The following is a 23,857-nucleotide window of genomic DNA, read 5'->3' on the forward strand; positions in this document are numbered from 1 at the left end:
AGTAATGATGAATTTATTAAATTATTATTTTATTTGATTTCTTCAAGTAAGCAATTTAGGAGCTTTTATGGGGCTTCTCTTGTGGTTCAGTCGGTAAACAATCTGCCTGCAATGTAGGGGACCTGGGTTCTATCCCTGGTTTGGGAAGATCCTGTGGAGAAGGGAATGGCTACCCACTCTAATATTCTTGCCTGGAAAATTCCATGGACAGAGATGCTTGGCAGGCTTGGAGTTGCAAAGAGTTGAACATGACATAGAGACTAAATGCACAGCTGGGTTTTAATTCAGTTGTTCTTGTCTTTAGAGGGCTTTTTTTCTCTAGGCAGTTTCTAGTCACACACACATTCATACCAGTAGGGAAGACGCTCTTCCAACGTGTAGCTACTTGCTTCACATTGTAGGTCAAAGGTAAAACTTGTTTAAGTGAATTCTCATGTTACAATTTTTTTAGCATGACAGGAGTTTTTCATTTAATCTTAGTCTCAGTTCAGTTTATCTGAAAGCATAAACAGGAGATCCAAGGAAATGGAATGGATCCTGCGTTTACTTTGGGAATCCTGAGGACCCTGTGTATCCTTTTAAGCAGCTTTTAATTTTTCCGCACTTGATTACATTAATGACAAACAGAATTGGCACTGTTCTTTCCTACCCTCTCTTGTCCTTTATAAATTTGGGGGAGTTTCATGGTGTTCCTTTTCTTTTTAAATTATAACTAAGTAATAACATTCAGAATCATTTCTTAGTTTACAAATGGAAACTAAGCCCACATACACATCCAGAACTGGGATTTCTTATATGGCTGACAGCCCAGCTTTTCTTTTGTTGGAAGTGGAGGTCAAAGGTGAGGGCATAAAATGTGTTTTTCAGGATTTTAACCAAAAATGTCTGGGCTGATACAGACTTGGATACTTTTTAGTGCTCAGTATGTCTATGTGACTTTAGAAATCGCTTCTGATTTAATTTTAAATGAATTTTGCTTCACGGGCAGTGTTCCAAAGAGTTGCCTCCAGTTCTGAATCAAGAGAACTAAACTGAGATTTTTTAGGTGCCTGGGCGTTTGTTGGCCTCTCGATTTGAACCTTTGTGGTGTTTTTATTGTTAGCAGTACATTCCTTTTGCTAAACACCCCTGGTTGAGTTTGTATCACTTTAGATGTTTTATGTCTTATTTAGGCAATTTTAGAACTTCTTATCTAAGGGAGCTTATACTCTTTGTATAAAATCCAGTATTGTTGAGCCGCTCTGCAGCTATACTGTCCACTGTGTGCCTGTGGCTGCAGTGATACCCAGTATTCCAGAACTTGGCCAGAACTGCTCGTGTATCCTTTCCCCAATGTTTACAGTTTTCCACAAGAAATTTGTGGGGTTCTTTCCCTAATGTAGCCGCTACTCTGTTTTTAGGTAGATGCCAATATTCTGTTCATTAGTCTCAGGTATAATCATGCATAACTGTGCTTTTTAATTCTATTTCTTCATCTTGCTATTTAAAACCATAATTTATCTTTAAAAAAAAATAAAAAAAGACCAAACAGAACTTGCTGTTGTCTGGACAGCGCAGGGTGTTTGTCTGCAGCCTGTGGGTGGCGGGCCAGCGAGGCCCCTGGAGTTGGCTGTCTGGGATCCCCTTTCCACGGCCCCACTTCCCTTCACACTAGCTTGGTATGCGGGAGAAGCTGCAGTCTGTTGGCTGGGCTTTATTTACGGAAACAGCAGGGTTGAGATTGATTGCGTGGAGAGACAGTGTATGGATGAGGGAGGGTCACAGCACATGCTCAGTCCTGTCAGTGTGAGGGGGAAGTTTCTGCGTTCTGCGTGAAGGCTTAGGTCATAGCACAAGCTCAGTGCGAGCTCCGCGAGGGCTCTCAGACCGCATGTGCCTCCATTTTGAGTTGTGAGAGTAGAAAAGGGCAGAGTTTCCACAGTAAGTGGAGGTGCAGGGACACAGCTAGACTCACCAGAGCCTCTCTTAGTCATGGATGATCCGTTCAGCCCCTGCAGGTAGGCGTTCTCTCTCTGGCCTCCCCGAAGGAGTGTGATGATTTGGGCTGTCGTCTCTCACTTCTGAGGATGTGTATGAATCATCTCATCATTCCTAGTGCATGTTTCTGAGAGCCTTGCATTCAGTCCCGGCTGGCCATGTAGGTGGTAGTACAGAGTGTGTGACCAGAGCTGAGAGTGGGGTCTGCTCAGAGACGCACGAAGCAGGTGTAGAGTGTCGTGGATCTCTGTCCTCTTTCCCGTTCCCTCACCCCTTCCTCTCTGGTGCCGATTTAAAGCGAGCCTCACTGGGTCCCTGCTGCGGAGCCCGTTCACCTTCAGCACCTGCAGAGCAGACCTGCAGGCTGCCAGGCTACGTGTGGCTGGTGGGGACGCCTGGGCCCAAGAGCTGCTCTGTTTGGATGTTTTAGGGAGGGTGGTAGGTGGGCAGCTATTGGTTGCTTTGAAGGTGGGTGGAACTTGTTTTGGTTGAGAGCCTGTTTGCCAGAGCAAATTATAATTCTTGCAATCTTTTCGCAAAGTCTGAAATAGTACGTACATTTTGACGTGCAGGTTTTACATTGTGGTTGCAACAGTATCAGGTAAAAATGGATTTTTAAAGAAATGAATGGTTATGGCATGGTATTTTCTATTGCTTCCAAAGGAAGCAGTCCATTCTTTCTTTTGGAGCTGGTGGAAAATTTCTTGGCAATTAAAAAAAGAATCATATTCAGTGACATTTGTGTTAGAAACTGAGGTTCCAGGTTTTTCGTTTGTAATCTTTGTTTTCGGAAAAGATGGCATTTGTTCTGTATGGGTATTTTGTCGTGTGACTTTCGAATTCTGTAGGAAAGGAGTGACAGGAGGAGTCACTGCCTGAGAAGGTGGAAGCATCGACAAGGCCAGGCCTTGTGCTCCCTGTTTGACGGCCCTGGGCACCAGCCTTTTCTCTGAGGAGCGGTTGTGCTTTTTGTGTGTCCTGTTTGCAAACCAGGCTCAGGCAGATGGCTGTCACCGTTGTTGACTTAAGGAGCCAGTCATGATAAGCAGATACAGAACAAGTTGAATTCTGACCCAAGTAGATAAGAAGTTTTTGAATTTTATCAATTGTCCCTTTTTGTTTCTTCTCTTTGTCCTTCTGATAGAAGTTGGAAAAAATTTTGAAGTGACACTTAAGTTTTGTGCCTTTGTGAGGATGACAGGAAGCATACGACAGAAAAGACCGTGCAGATGAGAGACTCTCACAGGACCAGGAAGAGTGTCCTGTACATCAGTGACGGAGGAATTCTCCCTGTGAGCTCCTCCTGTGTGAGCGCAGAGCTGTGCATGGTTAATAGCTGTGTGAGGAGGCCCTGGTTTGGGTGGTAGGGTTTAGGAAGGCTGACAGTACGTTCCCGTCAACAAAAATATTATTGAGGTATAACCTGGCTCCTAGCAGTTTCACTTTGGTGTTGGGATTAAGGAGGTGAATTACACAGGGATGATTGAAGGTTATTGTACTTATTACCTGCCGTTTTTAACTCTCTCTTCCCATTCCTTTGAGGGCTGTCATTGCTTTCGTTAATTGGGGGCCGGTGACCAGTTTGACCTTTCCCCACCTCAGGTAGCACTGCTTCTGGAACTTGCTCTTCTTCAGTTCTCTTAGAAGCACCTCTACTCTTCCATTCTCATCTCTCCTGTGAGTGTGGCGTCCTCTGTTCTTGAGTCTGGAGGAGCTGGATGCTTCAGCCTTGCTTTCACATGTGGGAGCCCTGCAGGACTCAAGTTTCTGCCTCATTTCAGAAAATCCACTGTTTGAGTTAGAGGAACACTTGTGAAGAAAACAGTTGTGGAACTGCCTTTCTGTCATAGGTTCTTTAATTCTCCTTAAATTTTTTTTACCTTCGGCAGATCAGATGTGTACAAGAAGCTATATGGGTAGCTGGACCACCTCTGGCTGGGTCCTCCCACTTGGCTGGCCGCTGGTCTGTGGGAGCTCGCGTATGGCCAGCTCATTAGACCATGAGGTCTTGTAGTAACTACTGGAATCTGTGGGGACCCTCTATTGTTAACAGTCAAATTTCTGTTTCCAGTCCCCTGAAGTAAGTCATTAGAGCACTATTTTATGTGCTGTGCATTTGTACCACATGTTCCCGTCTTGGGAAAATACTTTTGGGAGACTACTTGCTGACCAGCTACCTTCTGCTCTGAGGCTTGTCTGGTGGAGGTGGGGGTGGAGGTGGAGGTGCAGCACATGGGGAGTCGCCCCTTGTTGGGGATACTGCCTCAGCCCTGGGTGGTGTGGACTTGGAAAGGAGGCTGGTGAGCTGCAGTGTGACGTACTGTTGCCATCCTGCTGCATATCGGGGATACCGGGGAAGACACCATATGTTTCCAGAAGAACATGAAAGTAAAAGCTCCCCCAGATATTACCATGTTACTAGCTTTTCTTGTCAGCATCTTGAATCAGAGTCTGAGGTTGATACTTACATTTAAAGTGTTCCTCTGTCAACATAAATTTTGCAGAGCCTGAAAATCTGCTTATGATAGATTGCTGCCTTTGACCACTTGCTAGACTCTGTTGTGTTAGCCTAAGAATTAATCGAAAGAACCTGACACCTGCAACCTGGTATCCACCGTGTCTGTAAATCTTCAGTCGTTTGTTGGTCCTGATGCTTTTTCCTTCTGAATTAATTTTTCATTTTATATTTTGGTCATTACTGAACTAAGTTGTCCTTCAAACAGAAAAACATTTATTCTAAAGCTGTAAAACATCATGTCTGACAGAGTAAAAAGAGCAGTATGGGCAAAAGGGAGATTTGAAATTATGCGTGTGTTTGTGAATCTCCTCCCAAACTGATGGTCATCTGCCTTCAGCAGTTTGTGACAGGCAAGGAGTCAGGTTCTTGAATATATCTTTAAAGCAAATCTGAAAGAAAATGAATTGAATCTCTTTAAGCTCTGTAAAACTTTGGATTTAAACTAAAAGAGTTCATTTTAATTCAGTTGGGATAATTAGACTTTCTCTCAGAGTTCTCTGAACTATACGTTTGCTTGTGACTCTTTGATTGATTGTCTTCCTTACCGGACTGTAGAGTGCCTGAGATGGGCCTCTGGCATGAATTTGCTGAATTAAATGAGTGGCATCTGTGGTAAGAGAGAAAACTCCATCTGGAGCTGAATGATATGGTTCAAATTCTACTTAGTAAGTGACATTTGTCAAACTGAACTTCTGTTTTCTCATGGGTGATGGGGGTAAATATTCCTCACAGTTGTTATAAAGATTGGAAGCAAGCCATATGAAAGTGCTTGACACATAATTGCTCAGTGTATTTTTGTATTAATTCAAAGTTCAAGTCTCCAATCTTATGTAGGTGTGGTTAGCTTAACAACATCTGTAGTTTTTGGTCAACATGTTCTATTAAGACCATCTGAGGAATTGTGTTAGCAATTATGGTAATTAAATTAATGACCAATATGTTTGGCCAGGCTCTTTAGGTGTTAATGTTTTCTTTATACTTCTTAAAGTTTTAAAAGAGGCTCTACTTCCATGTCATGTAGCATTTGGCACATTGTTCTCTTCTGAGCACTTCCTCACATGCAGAGGGAGGAGTGTGTGTAGGCTAATACTTGTGTCGCCACCACAGCCGCTGCACTGTCGCCTCTCCCTCCCCAGATTCACACCGCTGCAGTGGCCAGGAGCAAGGGCATGGTCCTTTTCTAAAAAACAGCATTTGCAAGAGACCTCCCAGGAGGAACAGAGAGACATTCAGATGTATGTCATAGACACACTTTCTTTGGTCCAAAGTCTGTCTTTTTCTGGGGACACTCCGTTCCTACGTATTATAGTTTGATACCAGTGTATGGAAAGCCAGCAACATTTTTGGTCAGGAGATAGGCTTAATCTTTAAATACTACTCATTAGAAATTATGGTGGGATTTTAAAATAAAGTTGTTTTCTGAACTGCTGTGTGTGTGGTGTGTGTGTGTGTGTGTGTATGTATGTATGTATGTATGTGTTGGGTGTATGTTGAGTGTGGTCCTTACAACTCTTTCCTTCACATCATCACAGCAGGTGATGACAGTAAAGTCCACAAAGAGCCTGAGGTAAGGTGGAGTCACGTGTTGTGGACTGATATGCTGCCTGGTGGGGGACAAGGGGTGGAACAGACAAATAAAAACTTTAGACAGTGAAACAAGGTCTTGGTAGTGATTTGAAACTAGATCCTTTCTCACTCACTATTTATTTTTTTCTCTAAGTTTATTCTATTAAAAAAAAAAACTGATACTATTCTGGGATTATGTTTTTCCCATTTCTTAGTATTCTGACCCTTTTTTTTCCCCCCCGACTTTAAACTTTTTACTTTGTCTTGGGATATAACTGATGAACAATGTTGAAGTAGTTTTAGATGTGCAGGGAAAGGACTCAGCTTTACATATATATGTTATCCATTTTCCCCCAAACTCCCCTCCCATCCAGCCTGCTACCCAACATTTGAGTAGAGTTTCCTATGCTATACAGTAGATCCTTATTGGTTATCCATTTTGAATGTAGCACTGTCTCACGTGTTATTTTAAAAAATTATTTTACCAGTTTTTTCTTGATATTCATATTATTGTGTGGAGGCCATATTTATTGCATCTTGTTATCAGCATGGAAATTCTTCTTATTCCTTTAGCCAGTGCCTAAATTCTTGGTTCTAGATTTTAAATTATATTAAAAAAAGAGCAGCTTGAGGTCCTTTGTAGTTAACTCACCGGGACCCCTCGAAAGAGCACCTTTATCTCCTCCACCTTGGTTTCTTCTGTTCAGCTAGAAGGCTGGGATCAGGGGGCCTCTTAGGAAGCTTCCATCAGAGAAAATTTCAAATACTATGATTCTGGATTTTAATGAATTCCTGTCTTGACCTTTGCATTTGTGTATAGATTTGAAATGTTAACTCTTCCAAATGTTGACTGATTTACTTTTAATGAATCCTGATTTTTGTTCCTTCTGGAAAGTTTATCAAGCCTGTCTTAGATTAATTTGCTTGGGAGGGGATTATACTCTCACAAATGAATTTTAACATTCAATGAAGCACTGAGTTGCTATTTAGTGGCTAAATGAGGGGCTCTCCTAGTGGCTCAGACAGTAAAGAATCTGCCTGTAACGCAAGAGACCCAGGTTCAATCCCTGGGTCAGGAATATCCACTGCACAAGGAAATGGCTACCCATTCGGGTATTCTTGCCTGAAGAATCCCATGGACAGAGGAGCCTGGTGGACTGTATAGTCCATGGGGTTGCAAAACGTCAAAACACAACTGAGCAACTAACACTTGCACTTTCATGGCTAAATGATAGTTGAGTTAAAATTTTGGAGTCATTTATTAAAATAAATTTTTAATTTTATATAAATTAAATATTTAATAAAGTCTTAATAAAATTTCTAATAAAATGAAATTTAGTGAGTGCCAAAGGCTCTGGGAAGTAGTAGTTGAGCTAAAATCAGACTTGGTTCTTCCCACATGGTCCTTTCAGTCAGCATAGCCATCGAGAGACATAATTACACAAGTGAAATATAAAATCCTGACTGTGACAGAGACTGAGGGAGAGGTCAGTGATGCTTTGGGAACCCCTAATAAAGGAACTGCCTCCCTTTCTCACTCTTGCCAGTGCTTGCAGCTTATAATAGTCCTGACTCCTGTGTGACAGACATGTATCAACTTCTTTTCATGGATCATCTTTCATTTTCATAGCAGCCTTGCAAAGTAGCCTTTATGAATTCAATTTCATAGATGGGCTCAGAGAGATTGAATTGTGTCCTCAAGATTACACTTAGAGCTGACAGAACCTGGATAGTGAACTTTCAGTCCAGTTTCATTTGACTCTAAAGTCTGTGCTCCCCCCCTGCACCCAGGCATCTGGACTCAGGTGTGCCTAACAAGTCTTCACTCCCAGCAGTGAGGGTGCTCAAATCACGGGGCATCCTGGGGACATGCAGAGCACAATGATTTTACTCACGTTTTTGGATCTTACACTGAATGGTAATATGTTATGGAGTAGAATATAAATGAAGGTGAAAGAGGAGAGTGAAAAAAGTGACAAACCTAGACAGAGTATTAAAAAGCAGATATCACTTTGCCAAAAAATGTCTGTCTAGTCAATGCTATGGTTTTTTTCAGTAGTTGTGTACAGATGTGAGAGTTGGACATAAAGAAGACTGAGCACGGAAGAACTGATGTTTTCAAATCGTGGTGCTGGAGAAGACTCTTGAGAGTCTCTTGACTGCAAGGAGATCCAACCAGTCAATCCTAAAGGAAATCCACCCTGAATATTCATTGGAAGGATTGATACTGAAGCTGAAGTTCCAATACTTTGGCCATCTGATGTGAAGAGCTGACTCATTGGAAAAGATCCTGATGCTGGGAAAGATCGAGGGCAGAAGGAGAAGGGATTGGGAGAGGATGAGATGGTTGAATGGCATGATCAACACAATGGTCATGAGTTTGAGCAAACTCTGGGAGATGGTGAAGGACAGGGAAACTTGGTGTGCTGCATTCCTCAGGGTGGCAAAGAGTCAGACATGATGTAGCAACTGAACAATAACAAAAAACAACAACAAGAATATAAAATTTACATTTTTTCAAAAGAAACTATGTCAGACTTCAAAGAAATTTCAGATTTATTGGAAAGACTGCTTTAGAAATATGTATTCATGCTGAAGAAATCAGAGACACCCACTATGCTGTTGTAGTCTTCCTTCTTATCAGTCCTTTTTCAGTCCTGCCTACCACCTTTCTGAGAAGAAGTGATTCTGGTAAATTGTCTTTTGATCTCCTAAAATTTGATGTATTTCATTCTGGACCCATAGTCTATCTCTGTCGTCACTTTCTGAATGAGCTAGTAGCTAGAGATTCTAGTTTTGTTGATTTCATGTCAGTCTTCCTTTTCGGCTTGACACCCTCCAGAAAAGATGAGAATGATCTACTGTCTGAGCGTTCTGATCTGAAGGATGGATAAAGGAAGATGGCACTGTGATTTCGTTCATTCACAGCACCAGCCACAGAGCAGGGTCTGACTTGAGAGTTACTGGTCTCAGCCTTCGGGGAGTGTGCCGGGGGAGGCCGTGTGTTATATTCTGGGTATGGATTGTGATGGAAAGTAGCCATGCAGGCTGCCTGTCAAAGGCCTCTGTTCTACCAGCTTGTGTCTTCTCCCCAGGACCGTAGGTCCTTGTCCCTCTTCTTTCCCTATAGATGCAGATTCTTGTCTTAAGCAGTCACCATGATCACATAGAGATATTTGGGGGTCTTAAGCAAACATTCACAGACCTTGGCCTTCCTCACTCCATCCCTCTCTTGAAGGGAAGGTGTGGTGTTGTCCTGGCTGCTCTTTTTTTTTTTTACAGCCAGCGTGCTCTTCTCAAGGAGCTTCCTGCATCTGGCCAGGCACCCCCGCCTCATCCCTTCTGCATAGATGCTTCTCCCTGTTTGATATTCAGTCGAAGGCTCCCTGCTCCTTTCTGTCCATTCCCTGTTTACTTCTTAGACTAAAACGTTTCCATGGTAACAGGTTACTTTTCAAAGGGAACATCTTGTCATTTTATTTAATCCACTGCAGCTGAAGAGGACTGAAATATTAAGTTGTAGTTGCCATGGACACTGCTTTGTTACATCAGTTTCTTTTGTGTCAGATTTCATATACAATGAATTTCTTTCTATTTTTTTAAACTCAAGGACTAAACACAATGACTTACCATTATTGTTGTAATTTGGCTTCTGGAACTATTTTTTCATATTCCAGAGCAAAGATGTGTAGAATAATGGGGATTAAACTCAACTGTTCTTTTTTTCCAACTGTTTTGAAATATGTATATTATTTACATTAGTGGCACAGAGAAATACTTCCTTTCTGATGAGGATGGTAAATTTTTTTTTTTTTTGTAGTGTGCTTCACAGCTAAGTATGTCTCAAAAAGGATGACCCCACACCAGATATCTCTAATAAATACAAAGAAAAAAAGGAATATGAATCTCATTGCTTATTAACTATGGCATTATTTCTTCAGTAGTTTTTTCAGCTGTTTGCAGTATATTTTTTAAAATTTATTTTTAAAATATTTAGTTATTTGGCTGGCATTGGATCTTAGTTGTGGCATGTATAATATAGTTCCCTAACCAGGGATCGAACCTGGGCCGCCTGCATTGAGAATGCAGAGTCTTAGCCACTGGACTACCAGGAAAGTCCCTCTACATTCTCTTCTGAGGGGCTCTATTTGTCATTTGTTCAACTTTTTCATGTCTGGCTTTCTTTCTTATCCATAGTCTATCTGGATGCACCATTCAGTTAACCTCTTCTTTTGCTTTAAAACAACTTTTAATTTTTTAGTTTTATAGGAAGAATGTCGAAGGCAATGGTAACCCACGTCAGTACTCTTGCCTGGAAAATCCCATGGACGGAGGAGCCTGGTAGGTTGCAGTCCATGGGGTCGCTTAGAGTCGGATACGACTGAGTGTCTTCACTTTCACTTTTCACTTTCATGCATTGGAGAAGGAAATGGCAACCCACTCCAGTGTTCTTGCCTGGAGAATCCCAGGGACGGGGGAGCCTCGTGGGCTGCTGTCTATGGGGTGCACAGAGTCGGACACAACTAAAGCGACTTAGCAGCAGCAGCAGCAGCAGGAAGAGTGTTTCCATGTGTCTTTCACTCACATCCCCAGTAGGTATGTATAGAACTCTAGTGCAGCATCAGAACCCAGACCTGGGATGTTGGTACAGTATGTGTATAGTTCTGTTACATCTTATTGCAGGTGTAGCTTTGTCACCACAGTCCTAATCAGGATCTGTTCTGTCATCACAAAGATTCCACTCCTTCCTTTCTCCTTCCACCATTCCCGACACCTGGCAACCATCTCTATAATTTTGCAGTTTTGACAATGTTATATAAGTTGACCTTGAACTTTGATGGATTTTTCTCTTTTAACATGATTTGTAGATTTAAGAAAAGTTTTTTTGATATTTTGTCTTACTTTGATACTGGAAATGAACATAGAACTGAAGTATGGAAAGGGCTATGTCTTCTCATAGTAATTCTGTTTTTAATTAGTTGTGTAATATTGGTTCAGTAACTTAATCACTCTGCCATATGGAATGTGGAGCTTTGACATTGTAATCAGCTAAACTTGAATTTGAATCCTGGTCTTCCAACCTGTTACCTGTGTAATCATGGGCAATTTATAAACTCTCTTAGCTTCAGTTTCCTTATCTGGACAGGTAGTAATAGCACCCTGTATAGGGTCATCATCCTTAAGGTTAGATAAGACAATGTCTGAAATTTGCTGAGCTCGAAATTCCTGGTATATTGAAAGTGTTCAGTGTGTATGTTAGTTTCTTTATTGATGTTACAATTACTACCATTACTATTATCTATTAAGTCAGGATACTGCCTCATAGAGTTGTCAGGGAATAATGAAATAATGTATACCTGGCACTGTTGTTGTGTTTGTTTAGTCTCTAAGTTGTGTCTGACTGTGACCCGATGGACTGCAGCCCTCTAGGCTCCCCTGTCCATGGGATTTCTCAGCCAAGAATATTGGAGTGGGTTGCCATTTCCTTCTCCAGGGGAATCGTCCCACCCCAGGGATCAAACCCACATTCTTGTGCATTGGTAGGTGGATTCTTTACCACTGAGCTACCAGGAAAGCCTGTGCCTGGCATAGAGAGCATTTAGTAAGTAGTAACTAGTATTATTATTTCACTTGTATTTGTCATACAAGTATGTTGTTCAGTCGCCCGGTCGAGTCCGACTCTTTGAGACCCCATGCACTGTAGCACACCAGGCCTCTTTGTCCCTCACCATTTCCCGAAGTTTGCCCAAGTTCATGTCCATTGCATTGGTGATGCTATCCAGTCATCTCATCCTCTGACTCTCTCTTCTCCTTCTGCCCTCAATCTTTCCCAGCATCAGGGACTTTTCCAGTGACTTAACTGTTCACATCAGATGACCAAAATACTGGAGTTTCAGCTTCAGCATCAGTTCCTCCAGTGAGTGTTCGTTCATTTAATGGCTTGCCTTGAAAAACAAACTGAGATCATTCTCTTATTTTTGAGGCTGTACCCAGATACTGCATTTCAGACTCTTTTGTTGATTATGAGGGCTACTCCATTTCTTCTATGGGATTCTTACCCACAGTAGTAGATATAATGATCATCTGAATTAAATTCGCCCGTTGCCATCCATTTTAGTTCACTGACTCCTAAGATGTCAATGTTTATTCTTACCATCTCCTGCTTCACCACTTCCAGTTTACCTTGATTCATGGACCTAACAATCTAGGTTCCTATCCAGTACTGTTCTTTGCAGCATTGGATCTCTCTTTCATCATCAGACACATCCACAGCTGAACATTGTTTCCACTTTGGCTTAGCCGCTTCATTCTTTCTGGAGCTAGTAATTCTCCTCTGCTCTTCCCCAGTAGCATATTCCCCAGTAGCACCTTCAGACCTGGGGGACTCATCTTTTGGTGTCATATCTTTTTGTCCTTTTATACAGTTCATGAGGGTCTCACAGTAAGTATACTGGAATGGTTTGCTATTCCCTCCTCCAGTGGACCACATTTTGTCAGAATTCTCCACTGTGACCTGTTCATCTTGGGTGGCCCTACACAGCATGGCCCATATCTTCATTGAGTTATGCAAGCCCTTTTGCCATGACAAAGCAGTAATCTGTGAAGGGGTATACAAGTATAAGATACCTAAATTTAAGGTAACATGAGGGGAAACCTTGAGGCAAGGATAAAGAATTCCTTGCATTATCCTGGGATATGACTTCCATCTTTGGTTTCTTATTGCATATGTAGTATCCATCACCTACATGTGGAATTTACTACTTATATATTAGCTATTGTTGCTTATTGAAGGATTAACCTTTCATTTTCTCGATTAGGACCCTTTTGAATTTTAGCCACCAGCATATTTTTAAGAATTTATTCCAGTGAACATTCATTGGACAGTGTTGTTGTTCTTGTTGATCCGTTGGTCAGTTGCTAAGTCATATCTGACTCTTCGTAACCCCATGGACTACAGCCTGCCAAACTCCGCTTTCAAGCACTGTCCCCTGGAGTTTTCTCAGGTTCATGTCCATTGAGTCGTGATGCTGTCTAACCATCTCATTCTCTGCCGGCCCCCTCTCCTTAAGCCTTCAATCTTTCCAGTGTTAGGGTGTTTTCCAGTGAGTTGGCTCTTCCCATCTGGTGGCCAAAGTATTGGAGCTTCAGCTTCATCATCAGTCTTTCCAATGAATATTCAGGGTTGATCTCCTTGCAGTCCAGGAGATTATCAAGAGCCTTGTCCAGCAACCTAGTTCAAAAGCATCTGTTGTTCTACACTCAAGTTAATCCCAGTCCCCATGACCTCAGAAAGTGGCTGCAGACTTTACTTTGTTTTCCATTAATATGGATGCAGTATCCATTCTCTTCCTGTGAATTTCTCTGTGTAACAGTGTCAGAGTTCTTAATCAAGTTATATGTGTGAACATCTCTTTTCTTCAACAAAAGTATAATATTTCACATTGATGGGCTGAAGAAGTGTAAGCAAACAGGGTAACAGGTAATACAAAACAGGAAACAACTCAACCTTCGTAATTAGTTAGCCCCCAGAATTTTCTGAATTTCGTAATGTATGATATGAATAACAGTGCTTCTCAAAGCTGGTTTGTGGGCCCCATTATTACTTTTATCAGATCCTGCCCTTGAGTCCTTATTATGAAATGGGAAGCAACATGAAAGACCAGAAGGTGCATACCAGAGGACTCGGTTTGTTTCAGTCCAAAATTTAACTAGCCACTTCTTTCATGGAGCACCATTTTTATTTGAAAGAATAACTGATAGATTGTGGATACTCACTTGGGTACTTGGTGGACATTTTCTTGATAATGATCTTGGTGAGCCTGCCATTTTAAGGAAAACAGCTGTTTTCCCAATGCAAGATTGGAGCTTTCAAGTAATAAATAGAATTTGGAAAAAGTTTTACCCACCACTCTGAACTTAACAGCTTCTATACATTAACAGACTTTTCTTACAAGATGTATGGTAATACTAATTAATGTGATTTTTTAAAAAAGCTATTACTATTTGGAAGATCTGCAAACCTTTTTGTTGTTCAGTTGCTAAGTCGTGTTTGACTCTTTGCGACCTCATGGACTGTGGCACACCAGGCCTCCCTGTCCTTCACTGTCTCCCAGAGATTGCACAGACTCATGTCCATTGAGTCCATGATGCTATTCAATCATCTCATCCTCTGTTATCCCCTTCTCTAGCCCTCAGTCTTTCCCAGTATTAGGCTTTTTTCCAGTGAGTCAGCTCTTCTCATCAGGTGGCAAAAGTATTGGAGCTTCTTGAATGACTATTTTCCATCTAACAAATGCATGATAAAATCATGAGTGGAAAATCCTTTCAAAGACCAATAAGATGTTAACATACAAAAGTCCAAAAAATCATTGATAAGGTTTTAGAGTAACGCTGTGCAAAAGACCTTTAGAAAACAATCTCATGTTGAGTTTTGGTGTAGTATCAGAAAGAATATCCATAATTATCAAAAAGACTAGTCAAATGATCTTTCCTTTCTTGGTTATGTAATCTTTGTGAGGTTAGTTTTATTTTTTTTCATATACTTTAATCAGAAGAACTCATTGCAGCAGACAGAATGTGGAAGCAGATACAAGAATCTAGCTGTCTCCTATTAAGTCAGCTCTTAAGGAGATTTGTGAGAATGTAAAACAGTGCCTCTATTTTCATTGTTTTCTTTTTGTTTAAATAAAATTGTTTTTCATAAGAATGTGTTATATTGTGTCATGAGCCTGTTACATTAAAATAAGTAAATATTTTGAAATTTCTCAAAAATACAGCTTCCTTAAGACTTTAATAACTTTAGAATGTAAAGGTTACCTAAAACCAGAAAATTTGAGATTTGCCGTATTAAGTAAAAGGAAAAATATAGTAGTCAGCATAAGATGACTGAATGTTTTCTACAGGCTGTTGATATTTCATTTAAATAATTCTGGTGATTTTTATCAAGTTGTGCATTCTAGCAGTGTAGAAACACTCATGTAATCAAGGAATTTCCCATTTGCCTTGAATGAGTAGTAATGCTAGACAAGTACTGTATTCGATACTGGGAGAATACAGAAAAGGGATGCAATCTCAGTTTCTGTACTAGACAGTCCCAGAATGGGTGGAGGCAGATGTCCATTAGTCATGGCAGAATGTCGCCTGCTGGCATGAGGTGGGAACCTCAGAAGGAGCAGTCGGGCATGGAGGTGGCAGCCAAGGACCTTTGAACATAGAGCATGGCTGCTGTTGGGAGAAGGAAAGCTGAGATGTTCGGGGGATTCCAGATCTAGCTAAATATTGGCAGTTTCCCAGGAGGAAGCCTACTTTTTCCCTTCATTTTAGTTCATATTCTGACAGTTTTTGTGTTAGATGCATCCAGTTTTCTTTAATAGCGTATATCACTATCTACCTCTTTTTCTCTTGGACTTAAAAATATTTCTGCAGTTTATTCTCTATCTGTGAGTGCCTGGAGATGGTGGGCTCATGCCATTGTCTTGTCTGTTTACCTTGGATCCTAATCTCGCTCAAATACAACTTTGTTGTATCTCTTGCTGGGAATCCCTAATGTTTAAAAATTGCATGTTATAAATACTTTTTTATAAAAATTGATTTTTAATTTTAAAGGATTCTTTGCTTTATCTTGTGCTTTCCAGTCTACTCAGTAATAAGTACCCTTCGTTGATATAAAAGAGAGAAACAGATTTCTCATTTTGGTTCCTAAGAGACCCCAACATTTTTTTCTCACTTGTGTCATTATTAGCAGTATTAACAGTTATTAGTCTCCTATTTTTATACAAATAAGTGGGACATAAGGAGTTATTTATGAAGTATTTGTGGGATTTTAGTATTGGGGATTTCCTCTGTAGTTCAGCTGGTAAAGAATCCGCCTGCAATGCAGGAGACCCTGGTTCAATTCCTGGGTTGCGAAGATCCGCTGGAGAAGGGATAGCTACCCACTGCAGTATTCATGGGCTTCCCTGGTGGCTGAGACTGTAAAGAATCTGCCTGCAATGTGGGAGACCTAGATTCGATCCCTGGGTTGAGAAGATTCCCTGGAGAAAGAAACAGCTACCCACTCCAGTATTCTGGCCTGAAGAATTCCATGGACTGAGGAGCCTGACAGGCTATCGTCGTCCATGGGGTTGAAAAGAGTCAGACTCTCTTGAGTGACTTTCAATTTCAGTTATTGTGACGCAGTTTTTTTTTTTTTTCTTTAAGATTGTTGATGTAGACCATTTTTAAAGTCTTTATTGAACTTGTTACAATGTTGCTTCTGTTTTATCTTTGGTTTTTCGGCTGTGAGGCATGTGGGATCTTAGCCCCCTGACCAGGGATCCAGGCCACAACCCCTGTGTTGGAAGGTGAAGTCTTAACTGCAGACCGCCAGGGAAGTCCCTGTGGCACAGTTTTGAGCTACATACAATAATGCTGGTTTATTAACTAAAAGAAAAAAGCAAAAACCCCACCTTTGAAATAAAAATGAACCAGGATTATTTGTCCTGAAATTATCCAGGACTTAGCAGTGTGTGGCGGTGATGGGAAGATGGCTTCCATAACCAACAACTTGAGAACCCTGGCCCAGCATAGACCTTCTGGAAGAACCTGAGAGTTGAGCTGTGGGGCACATGTTGCTAGGCGGGCTGTGGCTGAAATTTTCAGAGATGATACATTTGGGCCAGACCTGCTTCTAGGCAGGCAAGCCTTTGGAAAGTATTTAGAAATAGAGGAGAGAGCTTTTGGCAACGAGTTTTTGCTTTTAGCTAGTTACAAAACAGAAATGGTAGGTAACACTGACTGCTTTTTTTTTTTTTTAATAAAAGAAGTACTCAGATTAAAATAGCCTCATGGCCTGTGTAGCTCCTCTACATGCTTCCTGAAACAGCTGTTCATGATCCTATGTAAAAGCCCTGGGACGTCAGCTCTGCATCTCGGGTGGCTAGTGAGTTAAAGGCAGCCCCTCGTGTGAGCCTTTCTCTCACCTCTGCCTCTGTCCCTCTTTTTCAGTTTCCTGCCTCAGTGGGGTTTTGGTCCCACTTGGGAATCCGCCTCTGCCCTGATTTTGGGCTCCTCATCTCCTTTAGGGCTCTCTCTGGAACTTCCCCCCTTCTTGAAGCCTGCCTAATTTTGATCACTCCCCTGAGCATTTCTACCGTTCTGAAATGAATTGGGCTTACGAACATAGTGATTGGACCTGTTCTGGTGTCTGGGGCACACCTGCTGCCTCCCTAGGTAGACGGATTGTGGATTGTAATGATGTTAAGGATCAGACCACTTTGTTTTTGTTGGTCTTCTCTCTGGCTTGGTCATACTTGCTGCCCTCTTTGCCAAAATAAGACTTCATGAGAAAAATTGTCAGATTGAAGGAAGTGCTGGACCTGAAAGAAATAAGTTTTTCCGAAATTCATTTTATAGATTCAAGGCCAGTGGGGTGTGTGTGTGTGTGTGTGCGCGCGCACGCGTGCGGGGGGTGGTGGAGGTATCAGATTCATGGGAGAAAAGCCAGAAACTGGGCTTGCTTTTTGGTCTTGGCTGCTCTGCTCTTCAGCTTAGTCCAAGTCAGCAGATAGACATCAAGCAGCTCTCGCTGCAGAAAAGCCTTCTCTGCCCGCTAGTGAAAACTCACAGGTGACTGTAAGACTCAGTTAGGATGTGTCACTGGGCAGGGAGAGGGTTTTCCTGAGAGAGTCAACAGATGGCCGTGATGGGAAGAAGTCAAGGGTAATAGAACTCTGGGAGGTGGGGCCTGCATTTCTTCATCCACAATGTATATACCCTGCATGCCCTGTGCAGGGCCTGGCATGAAAAGACCTTCAGTGAATATTTCCAGGAGTGAAAAGGGGAAGATACCCCACACTTTTAGGATGTGTGAGTTGACATGGGAGGAGATAAAGAAAGGTTTTGGTGAAATGCTGGTTTTCTGAAGGAGCCTGGGCGGTTTGGATTTGGCACCAGGGAGGGTGAGTGCAGCAGGTGCAGTGAGAATGTCATGGGAAGGAGATGGTCCATCACCCCTTGGACCTGCTGGACTCATCCCCACACATCCCTGAATATCTCTGCTCCACTTCACTTTGTTAAGAAGGTCTATTCTGACTGCCCTGTATAAGGAACTGTAAAAGCTCATTCTTCACCGCCCCTTTAGTTCCATGACCCGTATCAACACCTGACCTATTATTTGTTCTTTTGCTTTTTAATCCAAATTAGAATGAAAATTCCCGTAAGCCAGGAATATTGTTATTTTCATAGCTTTATCCCCAATACCCAGGACAGTTCCTGTCTTGCAGTACGTACTTAAAAAATATTTGTTGAATGAGGGAATGAATGAATGACCCAGTATGTACACTAGGAATCATAAACTATCTTGTTTATATTTCAATTAAGTTTATAGTAGGGCACCCTAAAATATTTTGAGAAGAAGACGCATGGATTGCAATTTGTACTATAGGAACGTCCATCTCTCTGTGGGGTGAAAGAAGGATGGTATAGAAACTCAAGGCAGGAAGCTGCAGTAAAACGGCTTTTAGAAGAAAAAGGCTGCATGTGGGGTTGGGGCGGGAGTGTATATGTGCAGGCAATATTACAAATAGTGGGAAAGCTAATTCTTTCTGTGTTATGCCTCTTGAAAACATGTGCTTGTTTATGTTAGAATTATGCTCTGCTAACCTGATGTGCTCTTTTCATGACAGGAGGCTGAACAGTACCCAGGGAGAAATTCGTGTTGGTCCTAGCCATCAGGTAAAGTGAATTTTAGTAACTTCCTTAATAGGTTTTTATTTCTTATTATTCAACTGGTCCTTTATTCTTTTGAGCAGCAACTTAGAACTGTTTTTATGCTATTTGGAATTTTATATAAATGCAGAGATTTATTTTTTAAAGACTACCGCATAATTAAAAAAATTATGGTAAAGTATATACAGTCTAAAATTAACCATTCTGACCACTTTAAAGCGAACGGTTCAGTGCCCATAAGTACCTGCACATTGTGCAGCCAATCCCCAGAGCCTATTCAGCTTCCCAGTCTGAAACTCGGTTCCCATTAAACAGTAACTCCTCATTCTCCCCTCCCCTCATTCCCTGGCCGCCTCCCTTTTTCGTGTGTCCACAAATCTGACAGCTATAGATACCGTATCAGTGGAATCAGCCAGCATTAGCCCTCCTGTGTCTGGCTTGTTTTCTTAGCATAAGGTCTTCAGGGAGCTCCCACATTGTAGCATATGTCAGAATTTGATTTCTTTTTATGGCTGAATTATTCATTGTATATATGGTTGTTAATCTGTCAGTGAACATTTGGTCACTGTGGGCTTCCCTGGTGGCTCAGCTGATAAAGAATCTGCCTATAATGTAGGAGACCTGGGTTCGCTCCCTGGGTTGTGAAGATCCCCTGGAGAAGGGAAAGATTACCCACTCCAGTATCCTGGCCTGGAGAATTCCATGGACTATATAGTCCATGGGGTCGCAGAGTCTGACACGACTGAGTGACTTTGACTTCACTTCATGCTTTCATTTAGCTTTTTAAAAACCCCATTTCCTTTAGAAAATTCAAAGTGATTAAGGTGTTTGTCAGCTGGAAGCTTGTTGAGTCATGACCTGTGCTCTCCATGTTTTACTAAGACTCTGCTGTTCTGTTTGTCATCTTGTCTTTTGATCTCTATATCAGGTAGGATGCTTTGACAGATAGGGCCAGAACACTCTGGCTAAACATGGCTGTTCATGGTCTCAGGTATCATTGCGTCTGGTCAGAGAGGACCAGGCTCCGCTCCGCTCTGCTTCTCTCCAGTTCTCGTGATTTGGTGTTCAGCTGTACCCATGGGCTGCCTTCTTCCTTAGGCCAGGAGCTGAACTTGATTCTAAGATATACTTCTGTTCACATTATCTCTGATGTCAAGCTTCATTGTACGTCCTGTGGTGTGATTATAATTTAATTGGCAGCATTTCTTCTTCCTGAATGCATTTAATAGTGATTCTTACAGTGAATGAAAATGCAGCAAATGTTGAGAGGAGGGAAGGGATACACACTGCTCTCCTTTCCCCTTAGTAGAAGGAAGATTTTCCTGGAACGTTTCCGTTAGTCCCCACATGTTATTGCCATGGGTGTGTCATGTGCCTATATCTAGACTTGGGAAAATTGCTGTATTAGCATGACTGACTTGCCCCTTGAGTTGAAATGGATGTTGATATTGACCCATGGTAGCCATCACATCCTAGAGACATGATGTGGTGTCAAGTGAAGAGGCAAGAAGAGTCACTGACTGGAGGAGGGAGAGGGGGAAGATGGGAGACTGTAGAGCTGAAGGATCAACAGCAATAGGAGATGGAGGGCAAGCTGCAATGTCACTCACACCTGCCATTGATGGCTCTTGTTCCTTGCTGGAACCAGATGCATGTTCTCATCTTTGAAAGTCTGCAGCTGGAAGATTCATATATAGGGGACTTTCTGTATGTAGATTCACTGTCTAATTGGATTTGTTACTTAGGTTCACACTTTAAGATGGTGATAGGCTAATCCTGTCATCCCTTCCTTTATTAGCTGATCAACTTTTCTCTTGTCAATTTTTGATTCCCTGCAACACATAGAAAAGGCAGGTAAATGCTTGAATCTTTCCCTCTTTTTACCAGTTGGATCTCTAACAACTTCCAGTAGTCACCAATGGGTTTAAAATTACTCCCATGCTAACCAGATGTTGTTATTCTTACTGATGAGATTAAATTATCCATTTGGGAGCTAGTAGGTTCCTTTTCCTGCTGTCTTCTGTGTCCTTTTCACTGGACCCCCATGATCTTTGGTTTAGAGTATATTACCTAGTATGATGTGATTTTTTTGTTTCCTTATATATGTTCTCTGCCCTAGATTTAGAACTAAACTTTTATAATGACCCCTCATTGTTTTAGTGTAGGGCTTCCCTGCTGGCTTAGATGGTAAAGAATCCGCCAGTAATGCAGGAGGCTTGGCTTTGTACCCTGGGGTGGTTAGTGGAAAGTGACATTTTTTGGTTTGCTGCTGCCCTGTTCATTATTACTGGGATAGATACTGTTTTCAGGCCTTTTCAGAACAGATTAGGAAATATGCTTCCCCCTCACCCCTTTTCTTTTTTCCTTAATTTATGTATGTTTTAGAGATAAAATATATCATGGTCTCTTTCTAATACTAATTCAAAATTTTATCTAGGCCTTATATTTAATCCTATAGATGAAATGTTCAATCACTCATATCTATATCTTTTCCCCATGTCAGAAAACCAATTTTTAAATGACATCAAAATAATTATTTATTTGCCTTAGTCCTATAATACTTACATAGCAGCTTAGAATAATGGTACTCACACTGCTATAAAGAATATGATTATTGGAAACAGCTTAGCATTCAGTTTTTATTTTGGCCGTAGAATGTATCCCACTAAAGCTCTTTAGGCAAATTAGTATGTTTTAATGTTACCTGAAATGATTCCTGAGTTCACTTCAGTCACTCAGTCATGTCTGACTCTTTGCAACCCCATGGACTGCAGCCCGCCAGGCCTCCCTGTCCATCACCAACTCCCTGAGCTTGCTCAAACTCATGTCCATCAAGTCAGTGATGCCATCCAACCATCTCATCCTCTGTCATCCCCTTCTCCTCCTGCCAGGATCTTTCCCAGCATCAGGATCTTTTCCAATGACTTGGCTGTTCACATCAGATGGCTGAAGTATTAGAGCTTCAGCTTCAGCATCGGTTCTTTCAGTAAATATTTAGGACTGATTTCCTTCAAGATTGACTGGTTTTATATCCTTGCAGTCCAAGGTACTCTCAAGAGTCTTCTCCAACACCACAGTTCAAAAGCATCAATTCTTCAGTGCTCAGCCTTCTTTATGGTCCAACTCTCAGATCCATATATGCATGACTACTGAAAAAACCATAGCTTTGACTCCTACTGTTGGTAAAGTAATGTCTCTGATTTTTAATATGCTGTGTAGGCTTGTCATAGCTTTTCTTCCAAGGAGCAAATGTCTTTTTATTTCATGGCTGCAGTCACCATCTGCAGTGATTTTGTAGCCCAAGAAAATAAAGTCTGTCACTGTTTCCATTGATTCTTGGAGAGGAGCAAACTCAAAACATAGTTAGGTGGATTTATTTGATTTTGCTTTAGAGTTTTTAGGGGATTGTTATTCTTTAAACTTTGTTTTTGTAATTATGTAAAATACATGGCTCCAAAGTCAAACATGCAGATGAATTACGTTCAGAAAGTTCACCTTCTTTCCCTGTCTCCTCTTTCCCTGTTCCTTCCCTCCCTGATAGATAATTGTTAGTATTTAAAGGTTTTGATTTATCATTCTTGTTTGTATTCCCCCCCCACGCCCTGTTCTTAGATAAACAGTAGCATAAAATAAACACTTCCGCCACCTTTCTTTTACCTTCTGGCACTCTATCCTGGCATTCCCTCTGCTGCAGTATGCAAAGCCCCTCCTCATTCTCTTCTGCCACCTCTTGGGACCCGTTGGCATGGGAGAAACAGTTTATTCTTCCAGCCCCCATCAGCTGGAGTTTGTGCTGTTTCTAGTCATTTCTGTTACAAGTAACGCTGTGATGAACAGGTTATACATGGAGATTTTTATTTTGCCCAGTTTTCTTTGAGATAGTATATTATCCCCAGAAGGAGGAATGGCTGGCTTAGAGGGCACATGTAATTCTAAGACTATTACAGCATTCCCCGGCATAGAGATTGGACCATTTTGTGTTCGTGCTGACAACTTAACGTGAGTGCCAACACGCGGCCTCATGTGTCATCACACTTTGGCACTGTGTCGGTCTGATAGGTCAGCAATGGTGTCTCAGTGTCATTAGTTTGCATTTCTCTTGTCAGCACAGTTGGCCATCTTTTCCTGTGATTCAGAGCCACCTGCATGTATGTTCTTTTCTCTAAGCAAATTATATTTCTAGTCCCCTTTTCTCTAGGAGGGGTTGGTTCTTCTCCATAGCAATAGTATTTTTTTAAAATTAATTTAACAAACAACTATTTGAGAGTTACTGCTGCAGTTACTGTACGTGGTGCTAGGGAAACAGCTTGGTACAAAATGCCTGAGACCTTTTGATACTAGTTGCTGTTGTGCTTTAATTTTAAGGAGAACTCACTGTGGCTCCCAATTCAGTACTGAATTAAGGAAGCACACCATTTTGAGGGGGTGCGGTCAGCACCTGATACACAGTGAGAGACTTGGGAGGTAGACTGTGAAGCAGAGTATGTAGACGGTAGCCTGCCAGCTGCATGGTTGACTCATGTTGAGTTTTGCCACACAATTGTTTTTAAAACTTGAATAACAAACATTTAAAGCCATGAACTTTCACATTAAAGTCAAGATTTCTGGACTTTGGGGAAACCTGGAGTATGTATGAGCACTGGTTCCCACTCCTGCGTGGCAGCGTTCTCCAAACGGGACTCTCTCCATCTCACCCCAGTCCCTTCACACCTAACACCTGCATGCTCAGACTGGGAGCCGTTGTCGTGGATGGATTTGAGCACTTGGAATGCGGCAAGTCTGAACTGGGATGTCGCTTTCTGTTTACTGTGGACAGCAGAACATTTAAAGTGAAACACGAGGCCCTCATTTTATTTTTGTTGGCTGTACACTCTGCCTGCTTCAGTCGTTTACAGTTTTTGCCTGTTTCTGTGGACAATGGAGCTTTTAAACTGCAGCTCTAATTTAAAATATTAAATTAATTTGACCATGTTATTGATTTAAGAAAGTTAGAATGAGTGTGTTTTGCAGATGGGTGACTTTTCATAGGCCTCTGAACAGTCATGAGGCCTGTTTATACTTGCTCTGCTCCAGTAGTGGAGGGTGAGA

The 23,857-nt window shown here is 41.6% G+C and overlaps 1 protein-coding gene and 1 non-coding gene across 3 annotated transcripts in view; one reads left to right on the plus strand and one right to left on the minus strand.

The window, feature by feature from the left end:
* Nucleotides 1-23,857, plus strand: part of RERE (arginine-glutamic acid dipeptide repeats) — a 263,855-nt gene that overhangs the window by 116,729 nt on the left and 123,269 nt on the right. For both annotated transcript variants that reach the window (XM_068986550.1, XM_068986551.1), the window contains one exon: nucleotides 18,727-18,775. In XM_068986550.1, the coding sequence (XP_068842651.1) occupies nucleotides 18,727-18,775 (49 nt within the window). The remainder of the gene's footprint in view (nucleotides 1-18,726; nucleotides 18,776-23,857) is intronic.
* TRNAE-CUC (transfer RNA glutamic acid (anticodon CUC)) lies at nucleotides 10,104-10,176 on the minus strand. Its single transcript has one exon. It is a non-coding gene; the product is annotated as a tRNA-Glu (tRNA).

Source organism: Capricornis sumatraensis, chromosome 14 (genome assembly GCF_032405125.1).
Source record: "Capricornis sumatraensis isolate serow.1 chromosome 14, serow.2, whole genome shotgun sequence".
Taxonomy (NCBI): Eukaryota; Metazoa; Chordata; class Mammalia; order Artiodactyla; family Bovidae; genus Capricornis; species Capricornis sumatraensis.